Here is a 10,231-nt window from a genome sequence, read left to right as displayed (position 1 = left end):
TCATAAGTGTGAGATTCAGAGTACTGGAAATGTATAATGAAATAGGACTGAGTCCGTTTTTGTCAAGCGGAGGTAATGCCTTAGAAATCTGTTAGAATTCTTTGACGAAGTAATGATCAAGTTTGACAAAGGATAACCAGTGGATTTCAGAAAATGTTTGACAAAGTGTCACACAGGAGGCTACTAAGTAATTTAAGAGCACATGGTGTTAGGGGCAAGGTATTGGCATGGATAGAGAATTGGCTGACTAGAAGAAGGCAGATAGTGGGGATGAATGGATCTTATTCTGGATGGTAGGCAGTGACTAGTGGAGTTCCACAGGGATTAGTATTGGGACCACAACCATTCACATTGTATATTAATGATCTGGATAATGGTACTGAGGGCATTTTTACTAAGTTTGCAGATGACACAAAGTCGATGGATGGACAGGTAATGTTGAAGAAATGTGGAGACTGCAGAAGGTCTTCAACAGTCTAAGTGAGTGGGCAAGGAAGTGGCAGATGGAATACAATGTGGGGAAGTATGAGGTTATGTACTTTGGTAGGACAACTAGAGGCATGGACTATTTTCCAAATGTGGAAAGCTTTGGAAATCTGAAGCACAAAAGGACTTGGGAGCCCTAGTTAATGATTCTTTAAAGGTTAACATGCAGTTTCAGTTGGTGGTTTGGATGACATGCAATTTTGGCATTCATTTCAAGACATCAAGAAAACAACAACAGAGATGTACTGCTGAGGCTGTATCAGGCTCTGGTCAGGTTTGAAATATTGTGAGCAGTTTTGTGCCCCATAGCTAAGGAAGGATTTGCTGGTCTTGGAAGGGTCCAGGGAAGGTACTTAAGGATGTGCCCAGGGATGACGGGCTTGTCATATGAGGAGTGGTTGAGGATTCTGAGCCTAAACTTGATGGAGTTTAGAAGGAAGAGGGGGGATCTGATTGAGATTTATAGAATACTGAGAGGCCTAGATAGAGCTCCAACCTCAAATGAGACCAAATAAGCCATTACAGAAAAAGAGCTTTTGGCTGTTGTGAATGAATGTGAGACGTCCCATATATATCTCTTAGGCAGATGGTTCATAGCAGAGTGATCATCGTCCACAGATCGAAAAGAAACTTCTTTATAAAGTACCCGCAAGACAGAGGTTCCTATTGAGAGTTCGATATTACAATTACATTCTGAAAACAAGCCAGGAGGAGGAATGCTGCTGGCAGATACCCTGCCTCAGTAGTCACCACAGAAGTTAGAAAATTTAGATATAAATATTTATGACCTAATAAATGTAACACACCAAAACTGAACCAAATTGGAGGTGAGACCAGTAAAGACAAAAGGGTGCTAATACTGTCTCAGTGAGAGACCCAAGGATGGCTTGATTAGATATTGGCAGATACAGCCAGCAATAAAGCTATACTGGTCTACCAAAGATGTCATCTCACTGGAAGGTAGCGTTACTGCTAGCCTTATCCAGAAATAATTCATGAAGAACTTCTTCAGAAGATGTATGAAGACCTAATGGGGATTTTCTTCATTCATTCATCGGATGTGGGCAACATTAACTGGACCAACATTTATTGTTCTTCCCTAATTACCCTTGAGAAGATGGGGTGAGCTTCCTTCTTGAACCACTGTAGATCTTGTGGTGTAGAAACACCTACATTGCTGGTAAGATGGAGTTCCAAGATTTTGACCCAAAATTAGAAGGAATGGTGATGCATTTCCAAGTCAGCATGGTGTATGGCTTGGAGGGGATCTTGCAGGTGATAGTGTCCCCATGTACCACTGCACTAATCCTTCTAGGTGATAGAAGTTATGGATTTGGAAAGGACTGTTGAAGGGACCTTGTTGAGTTATTGCAGTGCATGAAAATGTGTTGCTGGAAAAGCGCAGCAGGTCAGGCAGCATCCAAGGAGCAGGAGAATCGACGTTGCGGGCATGAGCCCTTCTTCAGGCATTCCTGAAGAAGGGCTCATGCCCAAAATGTCGATTCTCCTGCTCCTTGGATGCTGCCTGACCTGCTGCGCTTTTCCAGCAACACATTTTCAGCTCTGATCTCCAGCATCTGCAGTCCTCACTTTCTCCTAGAGTGTCAGGAGACATGTTCCAGGACACCTACGTAATATAACTTTCTTATCATAGAATTCCTACAGTGTGGAAGCAGGCTATTCAGGCCATAGTGTCCACACTAACCCTCTGAAGAGCATCTCACCCAGAGCCACCCTCTACCCTAACCCTGTAACACTGCATTCCCCATAGCTAATTCACCTAACCTAGACATCCCTGGACATTATTGGCAATTTATCACGGTCATTGTATCTAACCTGCACATCTTTGGACTGTGGGAGGAAACCAGAGCATCCTAAACAAACACACGCAGACATGGAGAGAACATGCAAACTCCAGACAATCGCCAAAAAATGGAATCAAACCCAAGTCCCTGGCACTGTGATGCATCCCCTTATGAGACAGCATAGCAAAACACTGACAAACACAAAGATCTTCAACCTTTCCAATTCTAAAGTCTGATTATATCTAACAAATAAGAACCAGAAGACATAAATTATTCTTTCACTGCTGACCAAAACCTGGCTATTTTTGATCATGGCTACAATGTTATTCCAGAGTGAATTATTCAAGTTTACTTGGTATTAAATCCTGTTTTCAATAATGGGAAAGAAGGTTGAGTGGGAATATTTACTTTTCAAACTTCTCACTCAAAACATATCTGGGAAATAGTATCCAGAGCACCAAACAGCTGCTAACATATACCCCAGAGTGAGTCAGCTCCACACATGAATAAGACCATCCAAGGCGCAACTATTCTAAGTCCAAAAGGACAGGAAACTCAACTGGTCAGTGTCTGAGCAGCCACAATATTCATTTTAACATAACAGTCCAAGTAGCTATATTCAGAAGCCGATTTAAAACTAATTGCTGAGAAAAGTATCTGGAGATTGCCAAATAATTATTCCTGGGATCCTGCCAAATTTATTACATTCAAAAACAGATTCAGGTATTTCCTCGGGCTCTTCACTGTTTGGAAATACATTATAACATTTTGAAATGGAGCAGATTGATAAAAAATCGTTCCAGACTCAAAATGTTAACCCTGTTTCTTTCTCCACAGATGTTGCCAGACTTACTACGTTTCCCCAGCATTCTCTGTGTTTGTTTCAGATTGCTATCTCTATCTGTCAAGTGACTCAGAGAGACAAATACAAGGGGGGTGGGGGCAAATGTACATCAACCCAAACTCATAGTTTCTTTACTTTTCAGCTGTATGCCTTTGTTTCAGTGATTATTCTAAATTATAAACTTGTGTTCATTTTTGGTAAACTTCTTTTCATTCTTATTTTTTTGCAAGCTGGCACAATGCAGATGAATGGCAAGCAACACACTTTGTGGATGGTGTCTGAGGTAACAGGCATCATGTGAATAATGCTGAAAAATGTGTTGCTGGGAAAGCGCAGCAGGTCAGGCAGCACCCAAGGAGCAGGAGAATCGACATTTTGGGCATAAGCCCTTCTTCTGCTCCTTGGATGCTGCCTGACCTGCTGCGTTTTTCCAGCAACACATTTTTCAGCTCTCATCTCCAGCATCTGCAGTCTTCACTTTCTCCATCATTTGAATAGTGGCAGTTTTCTAGCCTTGGGTGTTTTTCATCTTGAGAATTAAGTCTTCAGCATTGTATGTGCCTTCATACAATTTGACTTCTGTCTTCAAAAGTAATAGAGCATCAACTTAAATTGTCTTTGAGACTGAAATTATTAAACAGTAAAAAAAAAACTAATAGGAACATAGGAATTAGGAGCAGCAGTAGGCAATTCAGCTCTTCAAGCCCACTTGCCATTTAACATGATCATAATTGATCTTCTCTTGGTTTTAACTCCACTTTCCTGCCTGCTCCCCATCGTCCTTTATCCTACTTTATACTATTTTTCATCAGAAACGTATTTCTTTTTTGAATCCATTGATTGATTCTGCCTCCACTGTACTCTGGGACGGTGAGATCCACAGATTCACAACCCTCTGAGGGAAGTAGTTTCTCCTCATCTCGGTTTAGAACCTAATTCCTCTCACTTTATATTTATGCAGTTAGTACAATGCCAGAAAAGAATAATATATGATCTCAAATTCTAATTCGAACCATTAGTGAATTATAAATTGAACCAATTACCTTGTCTGTAAATATGTTAAACTCTGTCTCAAGATTTACCAAAGATTTAATATATCCATCAACATTGTAATAGGATAAATCTTGTATAAAATCCTGATGAAAGATATAGCTATTAAATCAAAACTTGTAAGAAAATAAAAGCAAAATAATGCAAATACCAGAAAACTAAAGCAAATGCTGGAGAAACTCAGTGTACCCGGGAGGTCCCATATGTCTCTTCTTGTTGGAAGAAAATAAATTGCAGATAGTGAAGTAAGAAAAATAATGATGCTTTATTTCATTACATAATGTTAATGAAATTCTTGATCAAATTTTTATCCCTATACTGGCGGGGTAGTCTGCTATATTATCCATAACTTAAAATCGTGATTCCCTGTTATGTTAATTGGAATCACATGACAGGTTTTATAACTACTTTTTGTCCTGGATCTATTAAAGAAGGCAATGCTGATAATTGAAAAAAATTCCTAAAATGAACATTTGTTTACATCAAACACTGCCTGATCGGTTATAATATGGTTAGATACTGGTTCTCAAATGTCTTTGTTTTAGGACCCAATCTCAAATTGCTCAGTACTGTAATGACAGAACCCCGTCTAAATTATAATAGCTTATAATGCTCTTACTATGAGAGTATTCTACATGTGAGAAGTGTTTTAGTAATGCTTAAGAAAACAGTCATGTACTCAGGCTTCAATGAGATGTGTGCCTGCTACTGAATACAGAGCTGTCTGCCCTTGAATTCTGCCATTCCCATCTCAGAAATCTGTGGATCGCGGTTTGAAAAGAATTGAATTAAAGTATCTGCACGCTGCCCAAAAACAATAGAAGTTTACTTCATACTGTACTTATTTAACTGCTGTGTGCATTTGACAACTGGAAATTAAGTTCACACTACAATGTTTAGAGCCAAAGAGATAAATTCATCCCAATACTTAAGGCAGAATTTAGGCTCAAAATCCCAGAAACCACAAAATATGTTAACCAACTCTACCATCTAATTTTCTCTTCACCAAAATGTTGAAATCCTGAAGAAATGTCAATGTACAAGTTAAGAAATTCTATCAAATGAATAGTTATAGTCGCACCCTTACAGTAAATACCAACCTGTTAATTATTTATCTAGCTTCCAGACTCTTACCAGTGTAAACATGCTTACCTCCAAAATCACTCCTAAATTGTCCTTTAGCAGTAAGTCAGCAGGTTTTGATAGAAATTTGATTTTGTTTTCTAATCTTAACCCTTGAAAGGGAATATTTCAGCACCAATAACAAAATAAAGCTGATTGTAATAATTGTTATTGTTTTATTCAAAAATACCGGGAATTAAGAAAAGAATCTTTGGTTCAATACAGTTTTCCAACTTTACTTCAAAAACATTTCAACATTAGGAAATAACAATGTTTATAAAATACACAGACAACTGAAAGTTATTTTAATATTTAAGGGGATATATATTCCTAATCTGTAATTTTCCACATTAAAGATGCATTGCAAATAGATACATGTCAACGTTTATACAAATGACAGTGGGCAATCCCTGATTACCTCAAACAGGAAGACCCGTGCATTACTTATTAAGCAATTGATATCATATGTGAAAGAACTGTGTTTTAGAAAAAGGTCATATTTGTCTCTGAGTGTGATTATAAACACTGAACATTATAAAATAAACATAAAGTAAGAAATCTCCAGAGGCAGTCTCACTATCTTAAGCACTTAAAATATAATTGGGCCAAACTTTACATATTATCCTGTTTCAATCAATGTGTAGAAAACATCATTGGGCTTGAAGGGGTCACTGATCCTGGCAAACCAAGGGATCTGAATTAATACTTGTGTAAACATTCATGGAGATGCAAACAGTTTATCTCCGTAATTTCTCAAAGCTACACACAAACGGCACAAAGAGGAATAAAGCATGAAATGCTGTTAAATATAATCCTCCACAATTATTTACCTGCTAAAGCACTTATTAAAACTTTGTGTCAATAAAGTTGTTTGTGATCATCTATCATAGAAAAATAAGCAGCTACCGGTTTGATCTAACTTGCTCAAAAGGTTATCCACCTTTAGGCTAGCCATTTCTTCACTCTGAATAAACAATAATTCTATGCCTAGGTGAGCAAAAAGCATTTTACATAATTAAAACTGGTGTGTATTCGAGCCGATGATTTAATAAAACATTAACTTCCTTATAGCCTTACTCAGACCATAACAGCATAATATTTAACAACAGACTAAAAACATTTCCTTAAAAAAAAGCCAATTTTACCATTTCCCTTCTCATCATTTCCTTTATCCCATTATCTCGAGAAAATCAATTAAGCTACATTCTTAAACTAACAGATTAGTTGAGCTGCCTATTTAGCATCCCATCCGGTTGGTTTTAAATGGGAGGGGGTAAAATATGATCCAATCTTTCTCAGAGGATTGAGATGCCCACCTAATTAATGCAGCATTGATGATTCATTTTGTGTATCTTCTCTTTTTGAGCCTCTCAAGCAGTGTTCTAAGAACTGTGCACAACTAGATTTTTTTAACATAGTCATAAACTTCACAAATGCTCCCACTTGTAATCTCCATTAAACAACATGACTGTATTAAAAAAGCAGTACTTTTAAGTTTTCATCACAATTTATTTAAAACTTACGAATTTCTTCAGTAGGGAAACTCTTGATGTGTAATAGTTTAGATTAATTCAGTTCCTGTTATAGTGGTTTCGGAATAATGATGTTGACCGTGAACAAATTTTAAATTAACTTTAAAATAAATTGTTATGCCTTTTTAGATTCATTCAGGATTTTCTTCTTTGAAATGGACTCAGCATACAATCTAAATGTCAGAATCATAAACCTAATTGTCAAATAATTGGACTTTCCCTGTATCTGAAAGATAAAGAGCCACTTAATATTAAGGCTATGAACATTTTTTTCACATTGAGAAAAAAGAACGAACATCAGTTTGGTAAAATATATTTTATTTGTTTCTTCATAATAAGAAACAGTATGCTTTTGTTCAATATCCTAGAAAGAAACATTTTATCTGTGTAAAATTAATTTTTTGTTGTACATACCACAAAATACTTGATTTACTTTTTTTTTACACATTAACTATTCTAAAGTACAATATTATCAGAAGAAATTTGCTAATATCCGTACTTTTGAATGCAGGCTGAATAAAACTCAACCACATTGACTATTACAATAGCTAACCACCATTTCAAGGTATAAATTTACCCTTCGGAAGACAATGGATTGGATATGCTGTCATGTTACACATGGGGCAGAACTGAACAGATATGTGATTCATATTTATGGCAAAACTGCTATAGAGCACTTTGCTGCTGCCTCAGTGCATTAGACATCATAGCATGTTACAAATAGCTTCCATTTTGTACTTGAACAATTGTAGTTACTGAAAGGTGGTACCTTGGATGAGATTTTCTGCTTTTAAAAGCAAAAATGACTTTACTTTCAAAAGACAAAAACCTGAATCTATGGGTTTAAACAGGATACCATGCAAAGTGAGAACCTTAAAAAACAAAATTTTTTAAAAATGTGAAAAATTGTGCTTTGTTCATTAACAAAAATTCTAACTAACCTTACTAGATCAGTGTAGTTGTAGGCTAAATAGCAAACATGTTGATTGAAGCTCACCTTTCTTTTGAAAAAGGCAGCACATTGTTCATAGCTCAACACAGAAATGAGTTTGAATAACATCATTGAAGATCTCATCATCATGACTGTTGTGGTTTTGATTTCTTGCTCAAGGCTTGAAACGGCACTATGATCCAGTGAAGATTTGAAAATAGTCAAATCCCACAGGAACACATAATAAGTCATGCTTTCATACAGGCTGTCCTCCTGCTTTAGATTTTATTACTTTTGAAATGTGCAGACACAATTTGAGTTGAGTTTCAAGCCATTTTACTTGCACAATCCTTTTTCTGCACAAATCAATATTTAGATTTGAGCTAACTGGTTCAGGCAGCAATATGACATGCTGCATTTTGAATTAAGGGCATCACTTCTCCCTGTTATTTCATAACCATGTTACATTTTCAGAATTCAATTAATATTTCTGCAAAAACAAGTAGAATCATGAAGTTAACTATGTAATGACAACACCATGGAGATGTGAGTGCCTGCAGGATTACAGATGGCCTCTGAAAGTACTAGACAACTCAATTTTTACAGTAATCATACAAAGCCATTTATGGCAGTCTCACTGCTGGTCATCATCAAATGATTGTAACTATTTTTCCTGTCATAGGGGTTATGGGTATTAGGGTTAAAGAGATGAGGAAAATGTTCAATCCAGAGGTCAAAACCCAAATGATCAAATTTAACAATATGAATGTCTAAATAAAATGGGGAGTGGAAAAATGTCTTGCCAATTTTAGCCATAAGTTGATGAGGAGGAAGACAGTTCAGGCATATTTTGAATCAGTGTGGGCATTTCAATTTGCACCAACTCTGCAGAGTGATGAGCTAATCTAGTGTTACGCTGTGGACTGAACAGAACATGGGCTTTATGATTAACCAGCGAAGACAAAACAAGGACTCATGCAGCATGATACTGGTAATTTGTTGTTCATTAGAGGACTTAAATATATTTGTGATAACTAATGATTTTAAACAAGATATGGCAACAGGTTGAATATTTTCCCCTTCTTGTTAATAGGCAAACAAGATTTTATGTTCAACATTTTTGTGCAGCTTTTGCGCTGACTTGTACCATCTGACCACATTTTGTTTTTTTGGCATATTCACAGCAAGAATGTTCTGCATGAAGCCAATGTAGACAGGCAAGGAGACAAATGCTCAGTTGTTAGACCCTATGAACACTGAATACCCGTAACAAAAAGTTGTGCTTTTGGATAGTAAATCTTAAAAATCGATGAATGACAGCACCATCAATGAGCAATGTAAGTAAAAACTGTGGAATGTTAGAAGATATGGGCTGATCTATGTACAGTGTGGTTAGGCAGCTTAGTGAATTAATTGCTTAAGAATTAAAAATAAATTATTATAAAATAGATTTCTGTACAAGTTACATATATATATAGCAATAAATTCACATGTCTTTTTTGTAATTACATGAGGTTAAATTGACCTTAGTCCCAGCCAAAATTCTGTCCTGTCATTTGGTAAAACTTCATGTTGAAAGGCCGGTAAAAGTCTCTCAGCCTCTGGACCACCTCTGAGTCAATGTTGGGATGGGTTCTGCCTTTAGTTTTGCCCAGACAGTGGGGCTTGCTGCTGCCCTCTGGCTTCTTCAAGCAGGGGAAGCCCTTCGTCTTGTTGAAATAGAAATGTTTGTCGGTGATGATTCTCTTCAGACCCAGAAAGTCTTGTACTTTGCCTAATTCTCCAGCTGGGTCACTGATCAGCCTCTCACCACTCACAAACAGAATCTGGTGCATTGGGAAGTACTGTAGCCAATTCTCCAGGTGCTTGGCATAGATGCCAATCTGAATAGCACTCCATGAGGTGTCGATCAGGCCTGTAGTCCTATTTTTGAAGGTCAGGCTCTCAAAACTGGGAATATCCGGTTTCTTTGAGAGAGTTTGTGTATAGTCAGAAATCGCCCTTGTGACAGGATCCCGAACCACCACTATTAGCTTGGCATCCTTGGACATTGCATAGATTCGGGCAGCTACCTCCTTAGTAACAAAGTAACTTGGTGTTTTCTCCATGGTGATTTGTCCATCCAGTGTTCTAGGCATCAGATCCCTAAGTAAAAAGAAAGATATTTGGATGAAGAGAACCATTTCAAAAATAACTCTAGGTTAAAAAAGTCACAAAATCATTATAAAAAATGCTTGACAAATGTAATTATGTAGAATATATGTAGTGCTGCTAATACAGCCTTGTGGCTTGACAGTTGATTCTTCTTAGCCTCAAAAACTGCACTTGCTGGTTCCTCATTGGAAATAAACTAATGTTAATAGAAACAGCTATACATTTAACTCAAGCAAAAGGGATTCTGGGCTAAATTGTCTCGGAAGGGGGAAAGAGGATGAGTAGATAGACCTTCTTTACAACTTTG

At 37.1% G+C, this 10,231-nt stretch overlaps 1 protein-coding gene across 1 annotated transcript in view; it reads right to left on the bottom strand.

Moving 5' to 3' along the window:
* Positions 1 to 7,140: 7,140 nt before the first annotated feature.
* The window catches only part of LOC122562048 (heparan sulfate glucosamine 3-O-sulfotransferase 3B1-like), a 28,318-nt gene continuing 25,227 nt past the window's right edge, over positions 7,141 to 10,231 (bottom strand). The window contains exon 2 of the mRNA XM_043714495.1: positions 7,141 to 9,915. Within this exon, the coding sequence (XP_043570430.1) occupies positions 9,297 to 9,915 (619 nt within the window). The 3' untranslated portion in view covers positions 7,141 to 9,296. The remainder of the gene's footprint in view (positions 9,916 to 10,231) is intronic.

Source organism: Chiloscyllium plagiosum, chromosome 24, assembly GCF_004010195.1.
Source record: "Chiloscyllium plagiosum isolate BGI_BamShark_2017 chromosome 24, ASM401019v2, whole genome shotgun sequence".
Lineage (NCBI taxonomy): Eukaryota > Metazoa > Chordata > Chondrichthyes > Orectolobiformes > Hemiscylliidae > Chiloscyllium > Chiloscyllium plagiosum.
The sequence above is the reverse complement of the archived record's forward strand: the minus strand, read 5'-3'. Positions and strand labels throughout refer to the sequence as shown.